The sequence below is a fragment of the Vulpes lagopus genome, chromosome 3 (genome assembly GCF_018345385.1).
Source record: "Vulpes lagopus strain Blue_001 chromosome 3, ASM1834538v1, whole genome shotgun sequence".
NCBI classification, from domain to species: Eukaryota; Metazoa; Chordata; class Mammalia; order Carnivora; family Canidae; genus Vulpes; species Vulpes lagopus.
The window spans coordinates 66,052,567-66,075,936 of NC_054826.1; the positions used below are offsets into that span (position 1 = coordinate 66,052,567).

At 54.2% G+C, this 23,370-nt stretch overlaps 1 protein-coding gene and 1 non-coding gene across 16 annotated transcripts in view; one reads left to right on the plus strand and one right to left on the minus strand.

The window, feature by feature from the left end:
* Positions 1–23,370, minus strand: part of CDH23 (cadherin related 23) — a 410,879-nt gene that overhangs the window by 216,401 nt on the left and 171,108 nt on the right. For all 15 annotated transcript variants that reach the window (XR_005986846.1, XR_005986845.1, XR_005986847.1 and 12 more), the window contains exons 7-9: positions 17,470–17,664; positions 13,774–13,902; positions 6,217–6,295 (exon numbers count right to left, since the gene is read on the minus strand). Coding sequence is in view for 11 of the 15 variants with exons in the window: in XM_041749258.1 (XP_041605192.1) it covers positions 6,217–6,295; positions 13,774–13,902; positions 17,470–17,664 (403 nt within the window). In the remaining 4 variants the exon portion in view is untranslated. The remainder of the gene's footprint in view (positions 1–6,216; positions 6,296–13,773; positions 13,903–17,469; positions 17,665–23,370) is intronic.
* Positions 19,976–20,165, plus strand: LOC121488574. Its single transcript, XR_005987185.1, has one exon. It is a non-coding gene; the product is annotated as a U2 spliceosomal RNA (small nuclear RNA).

The window sequence follows — 23,370 nt, forward strand, 5'->3', positions numbered from 1 at the left end:
CAGAACCACCTGGAGGGCTCCTTAAGACAGTTTTCTGGGCCCCCTTTCCCAGGCTTCTGAGTCAGTAATTCTGGGACAGGGCCTGAGAGTTTGCATGTCCAACAGGCATCCAGGTGCTGCTGCTGCTGGTCTAAGACCTTCATGCTGAGAATTGCTGCTTCACGGCCTCCTGTAGATGGGCTCCTGACTTCAGGGGACGGAGAAACAGTGAGAAGTCTGGGCGCTTGCAGGAAGGTGATGGCAGGATAGAACCCTCGGTGCCCTTTGGGGCTGAATGATGGAAGCCTTCAGGCTGGGCTCCTGGCCACCAGGGGAACCCTGCTTGCTGGCAGGTTAGAGTGGCCTCGGCTAGCAATGTGGGCTTCAGACAGCACCCCACATGCCTGTCTCCGCTGCATCCTGACAGGCAGCAAGGCAGGAGGGAAATGTCTGGCGTCTTTTGAGGCCTACCATGTCCCTGAGGACACTCACCAAACACCGCTCAGTTTAGAGAGTGAACTCACTTATTTTTATTTTCACAACTCTGAGAAAGATACAACTGGCCCCATTAAAGGCTGGGGAATCTGGTCCTTCGAGAGTTTCGGTCACCCACTCAAGGGCACTTAGGAAGACAATGTTCTTCTCCAGAACACAGAGTGGTCAGATATTAAATTAAGCAACGTCCCTGCTCAAGGGGGCTCTAAAACCATCTCAGGCCATGGGCTGGTCCTATGCCACCTGTCCCAACAGCCACCTCCTGTCACCTCGACCTCCTCACCCTCCTTTGGCTCTGCTGTCTTTGTTCCCCCACTGGGATGGCCAGTTGGGGGACACCACGACAGCCTCCCCTTGGACCTGCTTATTCCCACCTGCCCTCCCCCAGCCCACCGGGTCCAGTCTGACTACAGTGAGCTTCGCACAATGCTCTTCAACCATGTCCCTCCCCTGCTGAACTGGCTCCCTGCTACCCTCAGGAGCAAGGCCTGGCATTCTCCTGAGCAGGGCATTCCACACCCTGCTTGGCTGGGCCCTGCCTCCCTTTGTGGCCTCCTTCCTCCAAGGCCTCTCTTGCATGCCACGCTCAGCCATGCTGAATTACTGCAGTTCCACGAATGTGCACTCTCTCCTGCTCTGGGGCTCTGGGATCCTGGTACACGCTGTTCCCTCTGCCGGCAACACCCCGACTCCACAGTTCCTGGCTAGTTCATGCTCATCAGTCAGTGGGTGGCTTAGGTGATCTCAGTGAGTTTCCTAATCCCAGTGACGGCTGGTGGGGGAGGCACACCCTCCCATGGATTCTTTCTCACTTCCCATTACAGATATTTTTAAACACACAGAGAAGTATAGAGAACCATCTAATGGGCCCCCTAGGGAGCCATGACTCCTTATCTACACAGCCCCTGCTTCTCAGTCTGCCTCCCTACCTACACTATAGGTTCCTGAGGTTGAGATTGTGCCTCTGGCCCCACACACTCTCAGGACATTAGTGCAGCTCTTGGCCCACAGAAGACCCTCCATCCACTTTAGGTGGATGCCAAGAGTCCACATTTGTTGAGCATTAAAATCAAGTGCCCCTCTCTGTGCTTACATATCTTAGCTCCTGTGGGTGCATAGCCTCCCTGGGAAGCTCAGGCTACTCTTCCCTTCATTTCATAGACTGGAAAACTGACAGTTCGAAGGTTACACAGCTGGTCAGGAGAGCACGCCAGCGAGGCAGTCTAACTCTGGAACAGAGCTGCCCACAGAAATAGGATGTGATACACGATGAGATGAGCACTAGATGTTATACTATATGTAGGCAAATTGAATTTAAATAAAATTTAAAAAAAAGAAATAGGATGTGAGCCACATGTGGTATTTTAACTTCTCTAGTAGCCACATTAAACAATAGAGGAAATTAATTTTAATAAAAGTCGTATCTCAATCAGCATATCTAAAAGATCACTTTAACACATCATCAGGAGAAAACATTATTAATGAGATGTTTTATAAACCATTTTGCATACTAAGTCTCCCAAATCCTGTAGGTCACCTTACACTCTAGGCACACGTCAAGTGCTCAGTGCCCTAGCCACAGGGCAACCATACCGGCCAGTCCAGCCAGGGGTCAGCACCGTGGACAGCGGCGCCAGAGCCCACACTCTGAACCACTTTGCTTAAAGGGATAAAAGAGGAAATGAGCGAATAGAAGTCCCCAGGACCCCTGGGCCTGATCTTTCCTTGAAAATTAGTAATGTTTAATACTTTATGGCCCTTTGGAGTCTCTCTGGCACCATTTTATCTGCCATAGAGATTATTAACCCTGTACCACAAGATGATGATTATGGGGTGAAGAGGGGTCAAACGCCTTTCTCTGGCATACTGCTGCGGGTGCTGGAGCTGGGCCTTGAACCTACAACTTTGAGTCGCAAGTTCAGTGCTCTGTGTGGGGTGGGGCACAGCTGCCCCCTGAAGCAGAACTGTCTCCATCTGGCAAAGGAGGGTATCTGTTCAGACCCCAGGCTGGGCTGGTCATTGGGGACAGGAGCCCCATTTTGTTCGGACCCTGGAGGAAGTGATGTCCTTGGTGAGTGACAGGGCAGGCACAGGCTGAGGAGGCAGATGGGGCCCGTGCCAGGTCCTCTGTGGGAAAGAACCTTGTCATCCTTCAGTCTCAGTTTGGCCACAAGAGGCTGAGAACAAATTGATGGCAATGGAGCCATAACTCACCTCTGAAGGCCTCTTTGTTCTTGGCAAAACAGTGGGGTCATTAGTAATGGTGAAAACGCTGGTGTGCAGACATAAATCCCCCCAGCTGCAGGGCTGATAAACAGCCCGGAGGGGATGGGGGTCTAAAGGAGCCAAGCAGGTTAACCGTGTGCCATGGATCACTCATGGGCTCAGACCTGTGTCCACCCATGTGTGGACAGAGCCACCCCCTGCCCAGGCTCTGGAGGTGCCCAGAGACTCAGTCACCCATAGTGGTTGTCAGGACTCACACCTGGCTCCAGGAGCCCCTGAGACTCTCATTTTTTTCTTTCAAATGAAAATGGTTCCCTAGCATCTAGGGCCAAAGCAGGCTTCCATGGGGTACTCAGGGCCAGCTTGGGGCAGTCAGCGGTGCGAGGGTGCCCTTGTGGGCACTCCGTCCTCCTGCTTCAAGCCAAACAGACACTGGCTGAGCCTCCCAGGAAAGGGCTGAGACTTAACATCACCGGAAAGGCAATTGTGTGGGGCCAGATCCTTGGCAGCCAATGTGCTCTGCAGCAGTATCTACGCTGGTTGGGAGAAGTAGAGATGAGGCCATATCCTAGCTTTCTGGCTACAGCTCCCCTGAGGTCTTCACCCTCCTGCCTGTCTGCCTGCTTTAGACTCACCCTGGGGCTGGATTGTAGGGAGACCATGCCAGCCCAGGGCCAGGGAGAAGGGTGGGCAGGAACAGGTGGGCAGGCAGCCAGGTGAGCCAGGTACTCAGGATGGGGAGAGAAGGATGGCCCTTTTCTCAAGCTGCCTAAAAAGAATTTGGGTGGGGTTGTGGGCTGTGTGGTGATGATCACCCATGAGAGAGTTAAAGAACCATCAAGGCCACCCTGTAAGTGAGGTCTTAGCAAGGATGGCAAATGTTTGCCATGGGGGCTGTCTGTCCTCTCTCTTTCTGTGCCCGTAGCAGACTCTACCAACTGAATACCACACGGAGCCTGCTTGGCTTCATGGTTCTCTTCAAGTAGCCATCATCAATCAATCAGTTGGCGTGTGAGAAGAAACCCATATGTCATCCTTTCCAAAAGCCCTCAAAGCACATCTTTGCTGGTAGGGGAAATCCTACAAAGTTATGTTAAGCCTTCTGGAAGTTTCTGCCTCCTGGCCCCACCTTCACAAACATTGCCTACCTGTAGTTTCATATCCTGGGTCTTACTTCTCATCCTGTTGTTCACACTTGAGGTCTTGGCCCAGGAGAGTATGCTCCTGGACATCTCATAATATGCTGCCACAGACAATTGTCCCCAGACTCCAGGGTTCAGAGCCCAGCCCAGACACCAAAAGCTGAGCAGCTCTGCCCTCCAGCCTCCTGCTCCCTGGGAAGCGAGTGAGGAGGGAGAGCTGGCTGAGGCCTTCTTTGAGGGCTGGAGAGGGCCTATGGGTCCAAGGCTGGTGGCCTGGAACTTAGAATGGACCAATGCCCTGGAGGATGGCCTCTCAGTGTCACACAGGAATTTCCAGTCTGGCCATGACCTCAGGCTAGCTCCTGGCTCCTTGCTCCCCACCTTCATCTAGGCTGGGATAGGTCTGAATCCAGCCCACAGGCAATGAGACGGGGAGACAATCCCTCACCCAGCCAGTGTCCCCTTATGCTGCCACCTTATCCTGGCCCCTCAACTCTATCACTCTTGGTGCTCACTGGTGTTCCCTTAGGTCTCTAGCACAAGCCCCTTATCCCTGGGAGGCACTCCCTTTGCTTCCCAAACTAAAAAACTCATGAAGGAGATCAGCACCAGTATGGGCCTCCCTCCTCCTCTGCTCAGCAAGAAAGGGCCCCTTGATTCTCGGGGGGACTCTGCCTTCCTGCAGAATGCCTTCCTTCCTTCCTAGGACTAGCTTTCCCACACCCTAGCCTAAGGACTATCCATATCCCAGGCACTGTGAGAAAGGACCATTCCTGGGGCCAACCCCAGTTCCACAGAAGGAGAATCCCCGTGGGTGCCAAGGACTCTGCATTTTTGGTAGAAGCCGCAGGTGATTCTTGGGCATGATGGAATTTGAAAACCCAAGACCCTAGAGTCACATTCCTTCTCTTCTTCCTTCCTTCATTCCACAAGTACATATGGGGCTTACACTGCTGAGTCCTGTACTGGGCACCAGAATGGGGAGGAAATGCGATGGGGGAGGAGAGGCCCGGACCCATGCTACTGCTGCTGACCACATGAGCTGGTTTGGCATTGCTCTGGGGCCTGGGGTACCCCAGCCTTACAGACACAATAATAGTCAAGCCAGCAGCTGCAGGTCCCACAAAACCCCTGATTTCCTGCATTCCCAAGGATGTGTGTGTGTGTGGGCTCTTCCTCCTACCAGCTAACTCTCCCACCTTCTCAAGGTTATTATTACCTGATAATAATAATAATAATAATAATAATAATAATAATAATAATAATAACAGCAACTAACACATATAAAGGTATTTACAACCTTAATTAGGTTCTTTATATATATTGTCTTCTGACACTTAACACCCAAGATAGGTACTCCTACTGCTCCCATTTTATGAATGAGAAACTGAGGTGTAGAGACCCACCCAAGGCAATATGCTCATGAGACTCCATCCTCTATGTTCTTGATCATTACACCTTGGTATCTTTTGAGCTTTAGGGAAAGAATGTCCCCCAAATGTCACTCACTGTTATGGGGGTGTGGTTGGGAGAGGCAATAGGGTAGATACCTGCCTGGTGGCCTGCCATCCTCCTGGCCATCAGTCTGGTAAACCCAGAGGCATGAGGCTGACCCATCACTGAATAGTGGGCAGTGGGGAAGGCCACATGTGGGGTGGGGTGGGGGGTGGGGGGAGCATAGGGACAGAGGTAGAGTCTGTGCTTGAGTGAGCAGCCCCTCATGGGCCTCTCACCAATTCCCTCTTCCCAAAGCCACCCAGCCCTGGGACAGCCAAGCAGAGCTCCTTGGTCTATCCTTAAGTGGGGACATGGGGTCAGGGATCCCACCACCCGGAACCTTCTCTGCAGCCGGTCACTATTCTGCTTAACCAAGAGAAGGGGTGCGAGAGGAAGGGCTCTGTGCCTCCCCTGCAACATTTTTGACGAGATATGAACTCCTAGTAGTCAGAAATGTGAAGAGCATGAAATTGGCTAAAGTTGCAGTTCTATTCATTTTAAAATGATATACAAACTGCCACCTTTTCATCAAGTCAGGAAAGAAAAACAAAGAGACATCTACAGCACATTAAGGAGGCGAGATGGGAGCCCTCAGTGACCCAGGCTCAGAACCCCAAAGTGCTCAGATGTCTTGGACTTTGGACAGTGGCGCATACTCCCATCTCCCAACACCACCCAAGTGGCCCCCAACATCTTAGCCTCAGTCTCCAGCTCCTCTCTTCCTCCTCCCTCCTTCATCCACTCAGTCACCTTCCCAGGTCCTCTGCCCAGGGTTGTCCCCTCACACCACTGTCCACACACCCAGGCCTCTGCACAGCCCTGCAGAGCCTGGTGCTCCTACAGTGGGGGTGGGGTGCCAGGAGCACCGAGGCCTTACCTGAGACGATGGTGTAGCCAATTCCCCGGGGACGTCCTTTATCCTGGTCGATGGCGGTGATAACTCGCACCGTTGTGCCCTGGGTAGGAGAGAGGAGGGACCTGATTTGGCTGCTCGGCCACCCCCGGGGTGTCCATCTTTCTTTGTAGCTGCCCTGGCACCTGCAGCTTCCCTCCCCAGGTAGTGAACTCCCTGCTACAAGGCCAGCCTAGGAAGCTGCTGAGGGCTCAGGTCTCAGCTGTCCCCATCAATCTGGGGACATAACCCCAAGGCCTTGGCAAACACCTTGGAGTCCCATGGAGAGGCCTAATCCTGCTAATGCTCTCATTCCCCCTTCCCCTCCCCATGTCCCCTCATCTGCTGTAACCACCCAGGAAAGAGGAAAAACAAGCCAGGGGACAAGAGATCTGATCTCTATCCCAACCGCCCATCAAATTGCTGGTCTCGGTTTGCCCCACCTAAATATGAATAACAGCAAAAACCCTGGGACCTTGCTTTCACTAGGACTTGAGTAAAGGAGAACATCATGGATCAGTTACTCTACTAACAAAAGCATCATAAATCCTGAAAGTGAGTATCTCCAGGAATGACCCCAGAGGCCACCACAGCCCTATGACCCATGCCCTATCCAGCACTGCAACCAGCAGCTCCTGCCTCAAATGGTTCTGTCCCACATCCTGTTCCTTCTCCCTGCAGCACTGGGGGAAGGGGGTGCACAGGGGTGGGGGAAGGAACCGGGATCTGGGACTACCAGGATGGGGATTCAGGGGTCCCTGCTCTTAGGGAGTAAACAGCCTGTGGGGAGGGCTCACAGACACTGCTCTATGCATCGAAGGGTGCTTAAATGCAGAAATACTCTGAAGTGCAGAAGTCCATCTGGAAGAGCTGGCAAAGGGTTGTACAGACAGCAACATTTAGGATGAGTCACGAAGAATGAGTGGGAGCTTGCCAGGGAGAGAAAATGATACGGAGGCAAAAGGTACAGTACAGGCACGGACGTGGAGGCCTAAGGTTCTCCAGGAAGGGATCCTGGCCTATAATGGGCACATTCAAATATCAGTTGATGGATTGGTTGGCTGAGGAAGAAAGGGACGTACTAAAGAGTCTCACATCACCATCACCACCACTTGCACAGCCTCCCCTTGCCCGCGGCAACCTCTGCCTTGCTCTCCAGGCCCTATCACACGGTCAGCCAGCCACCGCCCCGTCCACCCTGCCTGCCTGAGGCTCTAGCCCGGGCTGCACTTTTCCCTGGTTACAGCCCCATCCCCATCCCCCAGGGAAATACCCACCCTGGCATTTACATGTCTAGTGATGAGCTCCTGTGGCCTGGATCTGCTGCCTCTCACCCACCTGCTGTCCATCAGCTGAAATTTGCACCCTGCACCCCTACCCAAGCACCTCCTCCTGGGGGCGCAACACCCACAAGGGGCGTCTCCACCCCCCTACCCCCAGAGCAGTGCTGTCCCTGTGTGGCTATCCTCCATCCTCCCCAGGGCCCAGGTGTGCAGCAATCTGGAACACTTCCAGCTCGAGCTGAGGGAAGGTGAGAGAACGTTCCAAGAGAAATGGTTCCCGCAGAAACACGGACACAGCCTTGAGGCCAAGGCCGAGCAGAAAGCCGGTCTGGCACCCTCCTTGGGGACCCCATTCCCCCAGGAGACAGGAGTACACCCCACGGGGGGTGGGGGGAAAGACTGTTATGAAATCGGAAAAAGATACCATTAAATGAGCCGCTCCCCACGCGGGTTCTGAGGACGTGAACTGTGCCAGAGACCAGGAGGCACCAGCCGCACAGGCCCTGTTCTCTCACCAGCACCCACTCTGCACCCAGTGCCGCTGCAAATGCCTTCTATGGACTAACTCACTTCACCCTCACGCCCTCACGCCTACCCCACAAGCCTCGTCTTCCAGAGGAGGAAACCGAGGAACTTGATCAAGTTAAGTGGCCTTGCCAAGGTCCCACTGCAAGGAAGGGAAGGTGAAGCCAGGGCTCAAAGTCAGGTACTTTGGTTCCAAAATGCTCTTGCCCGCCCAGCGATGCCGCCTCCACACCAGGTTTCTGCTTTAATAACGATAACTGCCATTTAGGAATGTCCGTGCTATGTGGCAGGCACTAATCTAAGCACTTCGCAAGCATTAGCTCATGTCAGATTTGGGGCAACTTGCATATCCCACTATTCCTCTGGGCTTCAGTGTAGTAAAGGCTCCTCGATGTAGTAAAGTGGTTTTTTTTTTTGTAAAAAAACCAAACCAAACCCCAGCAACCCTGTTAACCTTTGTTCTCGCAGGCTTTCTGATCTGAAGATAGACTCTTTCCCTGTAATATCTGCTAATGGCCTCAGACCCAGGCATCTGTGGGGAGTCATTTGGGAAGCATTTCAGTGTCTGCAGGAACTGCTTCCCCCAACGTCACCCCACGGAGGGCTCTTTTTGGGGGGCCCACTCCTCACATAGGAGTTTGTCTCCAGGAGGAGGTCCCCACAGTGTGGGACGCTGGTGTGAGGCTCAGGTGCTAGGATGGGCTTTCCAGACACGGGGACAACTCCCTCTTTTAGAGCCCTATCTGTCTTGGGCCCCAAATGTGTCCCAGTATCAGGGTCCCCGGGCAGCCCCTGGTCTGCTGAGGGCAGGGCCTAGACTGCCAGGTTAACTGGGCCTCGAGTCTCCAGAGCACCTTTCCAGAAAGTCACTACATAGTCAACCTCAAGGGGCACCTGCATGCTCCCAGGCACACAACCCAGGAATGGCTGGGCTGAGCCGGGTGGGTCTACATACAAGAACACCTTGGGAGGACCAGAACGGGGGTCAGTGGTGGCCTGTGCAAAGGTAGGGCCTCATGGCCGAAGAACCCTCAGGCCTCAGAGCCCTGTGAGCATCTCCCCATGCACACTCCCACCCTGGGCTGCTGGAAGGCTCATGGGCAAGTGGGGCTCAGAGGAGGGCCAGTGGGCAATTGGGTGACAGAGGACAGAAGGGCCCAGCTCTCCCCAGGAAGAGCCACACCTGACCTGCTGGGAAGTGAAAGCCAACAGGCTTCTGACAAAGTTTGGGGTTTTATCTCTTTTTGGGTAAATAAATCCATTTTTAATAAAACCCTGAGCTTTTAATACAAGTGCAGCCACAAAGACTGGAAATGTTATAAGAAGGAATTAACGGGGAGGAATGGGGGCTCTTGGGATCCCACGGCTCTTGTTTCAGAGTCTCAGTAATTATATTTTCAATATACTGAAACTTATTTCCAAAGACGAGAGGATGGAGAAACGTGGCCCCTGCTGGGCCCAGAGCCAGGTCTCTTACTGGCTGGCTCTCCAGACAGGGGCAGGAATGAGGGGGACGCACCAGCACATGGCTTCACAGGTGGGCAGGCCCAGGAGGCTCAGAGAAGGGTCCACCCTGCCATGGGCTCCTCCCATCACAGGAACCCACGTTGTACAGAAATGAGGCTCCCCTGAGAGGCTAAAGGTACACACGCCTCCAGAGGCCCTGCTGCTTGGCGGGAAGAGCAGTATGCTGAAGGGGTTAGGAGTTTGACTCTGTTGCTAGGCTACCTGGGCTCAAATCTTCTGAGTGAGCTACTTGACCTCTCACTGCCTTGTTCTCCCCGTCTATAAAATGGGTAAAATAACAGCCTCCACCCCTCAGCAACTGGTAGGTGCACAGGGCTTAGCACCATACCTGGTACACAGGAAATGCTATAAAAGTGACTGTCACTGGTCACAGGGACCCCTGTGAGCATCTGATGAAAGCCGTGGTGCCTCTTCCCAGACAACGCATGCTTGTGGTGTGCCACACAGTTACGGCCCATTCAGGCTCCCTAGCACCCCAGATTCAGAATCTGTACCCTGGAGCTAAGGCATCTTCTGGGTCTTATAGGGAGAGAACGGCTAACAGCCCGGGGACGAGCCAGCACTGGTCAAGCACCTACTCTGTGCCAAGCACCGTGTTCGGCATCCAACATGGGTGCTCTTGCGTTTTCCTCACAAGCCCCAACACCATGGGGTATGGGAGGCAACAGGCTCAGAGGGTTCCAGAATTGGCTTAAAGTCTCAAGGTGTGGTGAGTGGCTGGGGCAAGGGTGACTGAGGAATGGAGGCCTGGGTTGGGGTGGGTCTGGGGGCCTCCACTGCTCCGCGGCAGAGGGGACAGGCCCAAGGCTCCGCGCCCAGTAGGTGCACCGCCGACAGAGGTGGATGAGGTGTGCGAGGCAGCCCCCCTCTGAGGTTCGGGTGCCGGTGGGAAAGTCCAGGCAGATCTGAGAGCAGCTGAGACTTCTCTAGAAGGAGCTTGTGTCTCCCCTTCTGCGGCCTGCCTCTTCCAGAACAGCGGGCCAAGATGGGAGCTGGAGCTGGATCCGGAGCCCATGGGGCCGGGGTCTCAGGGGTCCCAGCCCAGCTCTCTCCCTGGGGACCGCCTTCCCCGTTGCCATGACAGGATTAAGGACTTGAAAGATGGACCGCAGCTGGCTCAGGGAGTGGGAGGCGCCTGTGCGGGGAGGGGGCCGTGGGGGCCGGAGGGGACTTCCGACAAGAGCTGCCACAGCAGATTCTGAGGCAGAAAATCCTATTTCTCAGTCCTTAATTCCAGTCAATTCCAGTCAAAGGGCTGATAGGCATCAGCTGGCAGTAATTTGTGCAGTTTATCCGCTCTTTTCACCTCCTATCGGTCCTTCACTGACGGGCAGGCCGACATGCCGCTGCTCGAGTGAGGAAATTAAAATTTGATGCAATAATCCCAAATAAGAAGGATTTTATTAGGTAATATATACACTTTAGATGAGGCACGCCGGCCCGATACGCTGATAGAGAGAGGCATCCATGCTGGGAGCCGCAGATAAAGAGGAGGAGCGAGGCAGCGTGGGCCGGGGTCTGGACGGAGCCCCCCAGGCCAGCAGAGCCAAGGCCGGGAGCGGGGACGCCTGGGCGAGGAGGCTGCACGGGCCACGGGGCTCCAGGGCCCTGGCCGGCCCAGGAAGTACTGAGTTAAGCCAGGTTCCACACTGTAAAGTGACAAGCAGGGCCCGGATCAAGGCATGGAAACCGATTAGAAGCCTGGAAAAGTCAGGCTTGGAGCATTAGGGAATTGGCCTGCAGCAGAAAAAGAGGTGCTAGAGACATGGCAACGGGAGCGCTCCTTTCCAGGGTGGGGACGAGTTGCAGACGCAGGCTGCGTGCCCCGGAGATGACTCTGTGGGCGCCTGGGAGAGTCCGAAGCCTCCTCACTTACTTCCTTGTCTGGCTCCCCAGAGCCGAGTCATGATCCAAGTGGTGGGGCTCAGACCTGCCCCCCTGAGAACTCCAGGGGCATTGGCGGGAGTGGCCTCACAGCCCCATAGGGACTACTGAGTCATAACCACTGTGAGTGAATGCCTTGCTGGGTGTTCTACAGGAGCAGGCAACCTCCAGTCCTTAAAACCCTCAGCCAATGCAGACACTACTGCATTACCAGCCCATCTGCCAAGGAGGAAGCGGCCCACAGTGTGGAGGATTTGGCCAAAGTGACTGCAGGCCCTACTCTGAGTTTCTCTGGCTGCATGGCCACCAACGCGTCCTCACTTCTATCAACAAGTTAGCTCCGAGCGCCTTCTCTGCACTCAGCCCTGGGCACAATGTCCTGGGAGACACACTGGAAGCTGAGACCAGGTTCCAGAGACTCAGGCACCTTGATTACTGGGAGCTCCAAAATACCCTGCTCACACGTTGGTGAGCATTACAGGTGCAGCCATAATCCAGTAGTAAATTATGCAACCTAGGGAGAGCCCACTTTACCAGAGCCGGGGGGGTTGGGGTGGGGTGGGGGAAGCAATGGCTGGCTGTGTCTGTGGGCTGGTGAGGATGATGCCAGGAAAAAATAAATCCTAAGGAATGTGGCCAGGGAGCTGGGAACCAATAGACAGGTATAATCTGGATTGGTAACAGGAGTTGGCATGGGAGTGATGAGGATGGCAGGCAGGTGAGAGGGCTGGTCTGACCAGGGCATTGTTCGTTTGATCGTTCATTCATTCATTCCACAAACACATCCGTAGCACCCCTGATGTGCTATGCTCCCAGTAGAACCCCATCCCTGCCAAACTACCTCTGGTCCAGCAGGGAAACAGAGGCTGAGCAAGCTGTCTGAGAGTCCTGAGTGCTAAGAAGAGGATGGCCAGGGACCAGGTGTAGTTGGAAGGGCCCATCTCCTCTGAAAGGTCAGGGAAGGCCTCCCTGGGCTTAGGAGATATGGGCATAGCAAAGAGATTTTGGAAAGAGATGGCCTTTAGCTGCTGTCCACGGACCACTAGGAAAGAGCAGGTTAGGGCAGGGGGCATTGAGATGTCATGCTCTACCCTAAATGCAGCTTCAGACACCTGCAACAGGAGACCACAAAGCATCTTGCTTGGCAGATCCTCCAGCCCACACCTGGCCCCCAGAAGGAAGTGGCTACCCCCCCCCACACCTGAAACCCAAAATATAGCACTTTGAGGATGCCAGGGTCAGGATGGACCACAGTCTCTAAACTGGAAGCTGTGCTTCCCTGGACTGTGATGGCCTATAGGTACAGTCTGCACCATGGTCAAGGGAAGCCTGTCCCTCCCTTATACCGAATTCTGTGAGCCTGTGCAGATGTGCAGGTGGGCCCCTGTTGTGCACGTGTTCAGGCAGGTGTCCTACTTTGTTCTCCAATTCGTGTGTCCTTCCTCTAAGCACACTGAGTTCCCTCAAAAGGAAGGGCATGTTTTTCCTTCCACAAGAGTGGCTCCCCTCCTATATGTCCAGGGGTTGCAGCTACCCAGAGGAGCCAGTTTTCCTTAATTTATCAGCCCACTGTGTGTGCTTTATTCTAGTTTGCACAAAAGCATGGGTGGCTACCAGGCAAGGGATGGGTGAGCAGAGTTGCCCACCCCCAGCCCCTGCCAAGTGGGCAGTAGCATGTTTGGTTCTCGAAGACTCCCCAGTCACAAGTGACTGGGCCAGAGGCAGACATATAGGGCCTAAGGGCAGCCAACTTATAGGCTGGCTGGAGATCTGTGACCTTGTGACATGGCACAATCAATCAGATGCCTCTTTTGAAAAGTTGGGCTTGAAAAATCCAAAGATCGAGCAGTTAGAGGGACAACTGGACCTGTGTGCTCCCAGAGAAAAGCCAAGGCTGAGAGGACTGGGGAGTGGAGGGCACACTGCTGCCATCTTGGGCAGGACTGGTTGGCTGAGAGAGGCACGCTGACCCATGGGGAATGTGGCTGAGTCCAAATCTCTCTAGACCAGGCTGGTTCCACAGGCATCCCTATCATCCCATGTAAATCTTCCTGAACTGTTCCCCTTTGTCTACACTAGTAAGCCTTTGGGGTTTTCTTTGCCTCTTGGAGCCCTCTGGAGATGAAGTGAGAGGGTGAGGACATGGGGTGTAGTGGTATGGTACGAAGAGGGGGTCAGGCTTTCATTTGTGCTAAGATCTCCATCACTGACATGCATAGGGATCGAGGGGAGTAGGAAATGCCAAGAGCCTGTCCAACCGAACAGGGCCCCATCCCTAACAGAAGCTCAGAGGAAGTCTCACAAGGGCCAGGGAGTGGCTTACCGGAGGAGAATGCTCATAGATGTTAGTGCTGTAAGGCAGGTTGATGAAGATGGGGTCCATGTCCTGGACATCTGTGATGATGATGGCCAAGTTGGCCAGGGTGGACAGAGGCCTGGTCTTGTCTTGATCCTTAGAGGACAAAGAATACACAACCTTAGGTTGTGACATTGTTGACATGCACACACACACACACACACATCTCCACACACAACACCCATGTGCACAAACATGTGTGCCCACGTATGCATGTGTTCCCACACTCCTGCAGGAGGAGCATTAATACACGGATGTTCAAGAACCCTAAGAACCCACAGTGATCTCGGACCTGTGCAGGAAAACACAAGCAGGGGCCCCCAAGACCCCGCACAAGGTGGTTTATCCAATGTCAGAAAGCAGGGCTAGGGTAGAGTCAGCTCTCCTGCCCCCCGCTCGGCCTAGGCCTGATGGTCCCAGACATCTTCTTGCTCCCCACTACTACTCAAGGGTGGGATGACTGGCTTGGGATAAAGAGACAGGGCCTGTCCTTAGCAGCATCTCTTGATTCAGGCAGAAGGCCACCGGCCCTCACCACGCTCACTTCCTGCCCCCTGTCATCCCAGGGCAGCAAGGGAAGGACCAGGATGGGCGGGACCACTCTGACACCTGCATCCCTGCTCTGCACCTGGGTTTACTGGTCAAGTAACTTTTCTGATAGAACCAGCAGGGGGAGCTCCAGGGCCTGTGACATTTGGGGGACTCCAGGAAGCAACCCCCAGGGGTTATGCCCGCCACCCCCACCCCCCACCGCCGTGGCCAGGCAGGCAACGTTTAAACCTTCCTACTCAGTTGGAAATTCAGACTTATGAAAGCTCACCAAGAAATGAAACCAGAAACACATCCCCATTACCCTAAAATACACAGCCTACAGTGATAAACTGTTGAAATAGCCCTTTGCCGTTGAATGACCATGACCCACAGGAAAGGACTCCCTGCTGAGCACAGATTGGGTGACAGGCAGGGCGCTGGAACCTTGTTTGCTTACGTAGATACCATGTGGCCATTGTTCAGATACATTAACTGAGACACACGGAGGTTAAGTAACCTGTCCAGGGTCACACAGCTGGCTAAGTATGTAGCCACGACTCAAACTCCGATTCTTCTGCAATAAAAACCTGCCCTAACTGATTTGACTTGGAGCCCTAACACCAGCTCAGCCCCTGACTTGCTGGGTCGCTTCGAGTAAGTTCTCTTCCTTCTTGGGGTCTGTTTGCTTCTCTGTGAGATAAAGGGGCTCAATGCAATGACTTCCATGGACCCTTGAGCCTGTACAATCTCTGGTCTGTCCCCTGATTAGGTCTCCTTTGGTCTGCGGTGCCTGGAGCAATGCAAAGCATCCCCCCCACCCCCGCCCCATTGCAACAAGCCTAGGGCCTGCTCCTGCCCTCCAGATAGAGAGGTGCAGCAGAGCCTTTGGGGAGGGAGGGCTGGTTGTCCTAAGAGTCCTCAGGGATAGCCACGGAGAGGGACTTCAGGGTGAGGAGTGGGTGCAGCAGGGCGGAGGAGAGTCTGGACGCAGGAGGAGCTGGGCAGAGAGTCCACTGGGGAGACACCCTTCTTGGGCTCCAAGATAATGGAACCCACAGCTCAGGCTTGGGGACTGCCCATGGTGAGAGCTCTCCGCCAGGGACCCAAGCAATCAGGCAGACAGGGCCAGGGTGGGAGGAACAAAGTCCCTTGATCTTTTGAGCAGGGGAGGCCAGTAGCTCTAATTTGCTATTACCAGGTTTTGCGCATAGGTGGCTCTGTCCAGCCTGGCACCTGCCCTCCCCATCCTGCAGTCTCAGGGCCACAGCCCTGCTCCTGCCATGGATTCCCTCACTCTCATGGCTTGGGGTGGGGGGATCAGTGGGCATACCTGACAGGGCAGGCACCTCGTCAGGATCCCAGCTGTCACTTGGGGCCATTCCCAGGGAAGTCCTCCTGTTTCCCCCCTTTGTGCCCACCCAGTGGTGGCTGGGAACCCACACTGCTCCCTGCAAGGCCACATAGGAGAATCTCCTTGGGGAAACGCCCAGCAGCCAAGGGCACAGCACCAGTCCTGAGGGGGACTGTGCTTCAGGTGGGGGGGCCATCAAGGGCCAGGAAGGGGCCCTCCTGTTCCTTTGCTTGAAGATCTGATGGCTGCAAGATTAACAGCAATTTAACTGTATTCACCATCTCAGCTCTAGCCCAGGCCTCTTAACTGGTCTGGCCACCCAAGTTCTTGCCTGTGCCCAATTCTGGTCTCTCCCCTGCCTGTCCAAAGCCATTTTCATGGAAGATGGAAATTACTCCACAGGGAGAGGGTCACAGCAAGAAAGAGAGCAAGAGACTGGGACCCATTCCTGGGATTGGCACATTCCTGGGACCCAGCATGTGCAAATGGGACCCAGCGTGTGCAAATGGAGAGCAGCTGGAGGGGCACCACGGCTGTGTGCAGGTGCGAGGCAGGGTACAGGTGCAGGTGTGTGTAGAGAGCAGATTCTAGTCTTACATGCCCCCTTGATCCCAGAAGTCAGGTTTACAAACAGCAGGACAGACAACCTCCCAGGCAACAAACACTTAACCAGGGGAGAAGGAAAGAATGTGAATGGTACCCACAGTGGCCTCCCCGGAAAAAGCATGCATTTCCTGGTTCCTGAGGCCCCCTCTACACCTTGCCCAAGCCTGGGGGAGCCCCATCTTTCAAACTAGACCGTTGACCCAGTCCAGGATCTGGGCTCTGTGATCTGCCAAGTGGAGCCCCCAGTGCCACTGGCAGTCCCTGCTGCAGTGACATGGGGCCAGGGGATGGGGCTGGATGTCAGGCAAATGGGTCCTGAAGAGTCAAGAGGGACTCCTATAACTTGTTTCACTCTTGGCCTGAGCTTTGTTAACAGAAATCCAAGGGACAATGGGCCAACTCCCCGACCTGTTGCCTGCTGAAGACTCCAGCTGTGCCTGGAGAGAGGGAGGAGCAAGCAAGAGAGGAGTGCAGGGCTCAGAGCCTGCTGGTCCCCTAGGCCTTCTGCAGGGTGGCAGAGGCCAAGGGGCTGTGATGATCTGGAAACTCAGGAACTCCCGCCATGGGGCCCTGGACTGGTGTCAGCCAAACTGGGTTTAGGTTCTTGCTCCCTACTACTCATCAGCTTGTGAGTCTCAACAGTGTCAGCCATAAAATGGGACAGTTCTTCCTCTCTCTCTCTCCCCTCTCCTGCTAATCCTGGAATTCCCAGGACCCAGCATGGTGCCTGGTGTGCACATGGGTGGGCCCTCCTATGTAAGCGTCACCACTCGGGAGCAGTGGCCGGGATGCCTGGATGCGCTGGCTCCTGCGTGTAGGGTGCTATCAGGACATTGCTGGGTTGCCACCTCTGTCTGAGGTTCCAGAGAGCGAGGGGACACCCCACATCGTGAAGGCCCTGTGGGGTTACCAGTGGGGGCAATTACCTGCATTGCTCCTGGGCCTCAGTGGCCTCATCTGTGAAATGGGTACATTCATATCACGTATGGGAGACGGCTGCCGTGGGGTTTAATGGAGACAACCCATTTGAGCGCTGGGCCCGGCACCGCTCTTGCTCTTACTGTGACTACGGCCAGCGTCACTGTTGCAGGGCCTTGACCGGCAGGGGAGGACGCTGGTGCCACGGTTGCTCTCTCCCAGGGTGGGAGGAGACAGACCTGCGGGGCGGGACTCACCGTGGCGTTGACGGTGAGCTGGTAGGCCTGCGTGGTCTCGTAGTCCAGCTCGCGGACCACCGTGACAATGCCGCGGGCGCTGTCGATGGCGAAGAACGGGGACGGGGGCTGGAAGGAGTACAGGACGCTGCCCCCTGCACCCAAGTCGGGGTCCGTGGCGTTCACGATAAAGATGGGTGTCCCCACCGGCGTGTTCTGGGGGCGAAGCAAAGCAAACCAAAGGGTGAGTGGTGCTCGGAGCAGCTGCCTTCGTCGGTGACTATTCCCCCAAAGCCCATTAACCGCGTCCCTCCAGCCAACCAGACCGGCGGCTTTGTCATTTTTATTCTAGGAGGGTTCAGAGGAATTTAAAATGCAGTATCTATTTTTTTCCCCTTTTTTTGATGGCCTCCTGGTGGCTATAACAGCACCAGTTCTGAAGATGATCTGCTCACCCTGGCGTTCTGGATGGGGGCCTTTTGGTCTCCAAACCCCTGTTTCTCGGCTGTGTCGCTTCTCAGGCCCAGGCTGCTCTGGGGGGCACCTGAGACTCTGCGTGTTGGGAGGCTTCAGGGGTGTGCCACGGTCAGGTGGCAGGGGGCCCTGAGGGCTTTGCCTGGTACCACGGAGCTGACTTGGATTGCCCCGGGGTAGGGCATTCACATGCCATCCCTGGGCCATGGCAGCCTGCCACAGGTGGCCCACAGGACTCCCTCGATGTTACCACTACCTGGGAGCCCACCAGGATTCCCTCTGCTACACACTGCAGATAGACTCCTGTCCTTTTCTGACTTGGGGTCTCTGGTTAAACGTAACTTCCTCATAGAAGCTTCCAGACCCCTAAAGCAGGCCAGCCCCCCTCCCATGCCCCCACCCTCCACCACTGCTTATATTAAGGTTCCCACCTCACCTGGAGATTTTTCATCATTCACCTTTCTTCTCTAATTCCTTGGTCAGTGCCTGTCTTCCCACACAGCACATGCACCCCATGCAAGCCCCAGGGCTCTAGCTGCTTTGCCTAGCACGGTGCCTGGTACACGGTGGGTGTCCAATATCATTTTTTTTAAGATTATATTTCTTTATTTATAAGAGACACACAGAGAGAGGCAGAGACACAGGCAGAGGGAGAAGCAGGCTCCATGCAGGGAGCCTGATGTGGGACCCTATCTGGGGTCTCCAGGATCAGGCCCTGGGCCTAAGGCAGGCTCAACCACTGAGCCACCCAGGCGTCCCATCCATATCCTTTCTGAAGACATGAACAAATGGCTCTTATAGCAGTCGGCGCCTCCTCAGGCTCTGTTTGCATCTCTGCCCAACTGTCAGCTGCCATCACCCCAGCGACCATCACCGTGCCCGGCACATGAGCCATGCCTGGGAAATAGGGTGAGGGAATTTATTCATAATTTAGTGGGCTCTGGGCACATGTGAAGACAGGCAATCTAATGAGGCTCTTCACAGAGACAAAAGGGTAAAAACAATCCCTGTTCCCCTTGACTGATTACCCTTTGAAAAGGAAGCTAAGGCTCAGAGAGGGTAAGTAACTAGCCCAAGTCACACAGCTAGGCCGTGGTCAAAGAGGGCCTGGAATTCAGGCCTGGCTAATTCTAAGCCAGTGATCTCATGCTCTGTATGAAACACTTCTCTGAAACACTGATGGCAGTTCTTTCCCTACCTCTTCTGTAGGTTGCTGAGCTCCATGCCAGCAGGGATGGTACCTCCTAGCCCGCAGTGTGGGACTAGCCTGTTAGTTCCCTGAGGGCAGACACAGTATTCCCGCTCCTGTATTTTTTCACATGGGGACAATGACTGGGTGCCTTCTGACACCTGGAGGGCTTCTTTCAAGGAGGCACCCACACTGCTGCCCCCTCTCTGTGCTGGTGGCCGTGACATGGGCCCTGTGTCACTGCTTTGGGTGACTTCTTTCACTGGGGTATGCTGGTAGCCTTTTCCTGGGACCACCTGCTTGAGGCAAGGGGGTTCTTTATAAGATCCCCAGTCAGGCTGGAAAGGGCCTCTGGAGAACAATGCTATGGAGCTGCCACTGTTTTTCTTTTTCTTCCTTCCTTCCTTCCTTCCTTCCTTCCTTCCTTTCTTTCTTTTTCAAAGATTTATTTATTTGAGAGAAAGAGTGAGCATGAGCTGGGGGAGGGACAGAGGGAAAGGGAGAGAGAGAATCCTCAAGCAGACTCCCCACTCATCGCAAAGCCTGACATGGGGCTCGATCCCAGGACCCTGAGATCATGACCTGAACTGAAACCGAGAGTCACACACTCAACCGACTTAGCCACCCAGGTGCCTGCCGCTGTTTCTTTCTGAGTGTGCTGACTCTCCCCCGTCACTAGGCAAATGTCAGGCTGAATGGACAGGCTCCTAACCTGTCCTTCTCCCACCAGCACAGAAGACAGGAGGCAGATGGGGAGGCCCCTCTCCTCCACACCATCCATGACTCCCCAGTGCCCCTTGCATACAACACAGGCCCTCATAGTCTGTCTCTGTCTCCTCCTTCCCACTTTATTTCCTGGCAGGCATCCCTTCTTGGCCTTTTGGCTAAGATCATGTGTACCATCTATTCTTATCGGTTTAATATTTTCTGATAGGAGAGTTATTCGTACTTCTCAAACCCAGCAGGCTGCCTCACACCTCGGGGCTTCTGAACCTCCTTTTCCTTTGCCAGGCCTTCCCTCCTCGGCTCGGTGGCTTGGAAAACAGATGCTCTCTTTCCCTCCAAAAGAGAATCAAGTGTGCAAGGGGGCAGAGCGGACAAGTGCTAGGATTTCAGGGATCGACAGACTGTCAGAACCCCAGCCTTGCTGTGTGTCTTTGGGTTATTTAATCTCTCTGATCCTTAATCCCCTTTCTGTCCACTGAAGTTAATAATATCCTACAGGGTTAGTGTGAAGAGAACATGAGCTCCTTAGTGCAAATTTCCCAGCAAATAATAAGTGCTTAGAGATTGATAGTTGTGATGTTGTTGCCTTGTGCCTTCTGGAGGACTGCGGACAAGAATGCCTTTGAGGGGAGGGCAGGCAGGTGTCCAGAAGCACTATGAATATCAATGATAATCCTGTGCTGGGCATTCCCTGTCTACACCCTCCCCAGATGCACCAAACACTCTGCTCTGTCTCCCCTTTCCCACCCTAAGGAGACTTCAATGGACTGCATTCATCCCCAGGCTTCCTTGCAGGCTGGCTTCTGCCGTGGGGAAGGTGCTAGTAGGAGCTCAGAGTTTGGGAAAGAGGCAAGAGGAGAAAGGTATAGAGGCAGGGATATCACTTTTTGATTTTACAGCAGCTCCTCCTCCCTGGCCGCAGCCTTCAGTGGGCTCAGGTGGGCATCCCAGCCCCTTCCCCCTTCAGCCCTGCTGGTCCCAGGTGCCTCAACCTCCCTTAATGCCCCCTAGCCCTGCCCACCCTCTGTAACCGTCTCTTTGCTGAAATGCCTTTGCTGGAGCTGAGATGAACTGTTTCCTGTGGGACTTGATGGACACAGGCCCTCTGCAAATACACACCCTGGGCCACTGCATGCAGAGCCCAGAAATCTGACCTCATCTGGTGCTGGGCTGGGGGGAGCCAGCCCCTCGCCCCAACATGCCACCACAACGGTACTGGTCTTGAGGAGATCTTTACAAGTCTCTCAGCTAAACCAGAGCTCTCCCGATTTCCCCCCTACTCTCTCTGGATTCCACAAACACAACACACGCAAGCACCAGAGTCAGCCCCACGCTCCAGAACAAAACATTCCATCAGGGCCTGTGGTTTCTGCCACGAGGGATGGACATGTCCCCATTTCAGAGCAGCCAGCCTCCTGTGAGGCAGCTAGACAGCACTTCAGAGCACACCCCACAAGGCGCCCGTGCCCAGCAGAGAGGGATGGCTCCCTGGAGAATGTCAGCGCTCCAGCCCCCTGCCGCGGGGGGACGGGGACATTTCACCCGTGCATACCTTACGGTCCCCAGGAAAGGCTCTCTGGGCAACTGATCAGAGGATTTAAAAGCAAGATCCAAGAAGACAGGGGAAGAGGGAAAAAAGAAGGAATGGTCCTGTGTCTGACCTTCTTAGATTATGTTTCATGCCCTGCAGTGAAAACCCATTTAATTTCTGCATAACTTAGAAAAGGTTTTTAAATGGGCCTGGCAGAGAGCCATTCATATACTTAGAAGGGACAAGCCATTGGAGAGAAAAGAATGCTGACTTCCTGCATTTCAGGTCCTGGGCGCCATGGTCTATCAGGGATATGGGGCAGGGGGGATGTGGGGTGCTCATCAGCACCTATACCGGGGGCTTCTCCAAGCACCCAGCTGCTGTTTCATGCAAATGTGCAGATGTGCCCCTTTAAAGGTCTACACTTTCAACGCAAGCAGATTTCCTCTCTGAGGCCAGGTGTATCTGGGCTTCCAAGTATGCTGCAGGCAGTAAAACTCGGTGGCCCAGAGCATGGACTCTGAGAGTCAGACACCCTACATTTGAGCCTGAGCTTTTCCGCTTATTGATCGGAGACCTCAAACATATGCTGTTGAATTCACTCTTTTGGCCTCAGTTTCCCTGTGGAAAGGGAAAAATGTAAAAATGGAGCTGTTAACAGCTACCTCCCTCCAGGGTTGTGAGAAAGAATTACGCAAGACAAGGTGTGGGGAAATAAAAAAAAAGTTTCTCGCTGAGCCAGGCATACGGCAATGTTGAGCAATACTCAATAAATGGTCGTTGCAATTATTATTATGGTAATAAAATACCATCATAAGCAGTGTGAGATGAGCTCTATTTAAAGAGGGGTATTAAAAACAGCCAATCAATCTCTTTATCACGAACTTAGACAAATGGACATTTTAAAATTCAGAAAGAGAATATCTTTGTTGATCGGCTGCTCATGGCTGCTACAGACAGGTTCAGGGTAGGAGAACTTCTGGAGACCCTCCCCAGTGGGATCGGAGGGCCGGGGTCTTAGGAAGGTGTGGGAGGGGTGCCTGGAGGCCAGGCCTGACCATGCACCACTCAGGGATGGCTTGAGTGTAGGAGCAGGAAGGAGCCGTGGGGATTATCTAGTCCTGTCTCCCAAGACTACTGAGGATAAAAGTGAGGGGCTGTGTCTTGCTCTAGGTCTCACAGGTGGTGAAGGGCAGAGCCACGACTGGAAATATGATGCCCTGCCTTACATATAGTGCTTCGTTCACCAGCCCCCACCCCGAGATGCTAAACACTGCCTCCCTGCCCACACTCTTTCCAAGTAAAGATGCTCGTCATACCCACAGCTCTGCTCAAGGGGATGGATCTAGGCAGCCAAGTTTGTAACCAAGTGACTTCAGACCGAGGCCACATCTGATTTGTCCAGGGGTAATCACCTGACTCAAATGGGCCAATCAGGTGGGGCCTGGCAAGTTAAATCAGTTTTCTGCAGAACCTGAAAAAGAAGGTTCTTGCTATTCAGTTAGGGCTGGAGTGGGCACCATGACAAGGGCAGTGCCACACAGAAGCCAACATTTACAGGGCCGAGGAGGCCCATCTGCAGTGATGGTAACGGAGCACAGTGAGGAAGAAAAGCAGAGACAAGCGCATCTGAGAGCCTCCCAGGGGTCTTCACAGACCCCATCTGGACTTCACTTCCTGCCCCTGGATGTGATGCAGAGACTTCATCTGGGCTGTCCTTCCTGTGGCTACCCCCTTGGCTTATACTGTCCTCATGGGTTTCAGCTCCTTCCTCCCCCACGGTACCCCCAGAATGCATCCAGCCCCAGGCAAGGCCTCCTCATTCCTGCAGCTCCGCCCCAGGCTCAGCCTGACTCTGGCCCGCTGGGATTCCATCCTTTTAATGCCCAGGCTGGGCCACAGAAAGCAAAGCTCCCTACGGCTGCTACTAGACTGCTGGGGGCAAGGGACGTAATGATGGGGAGAAGAATAAAACAGCCTAGATGAATGAGTGCTGGCTCCC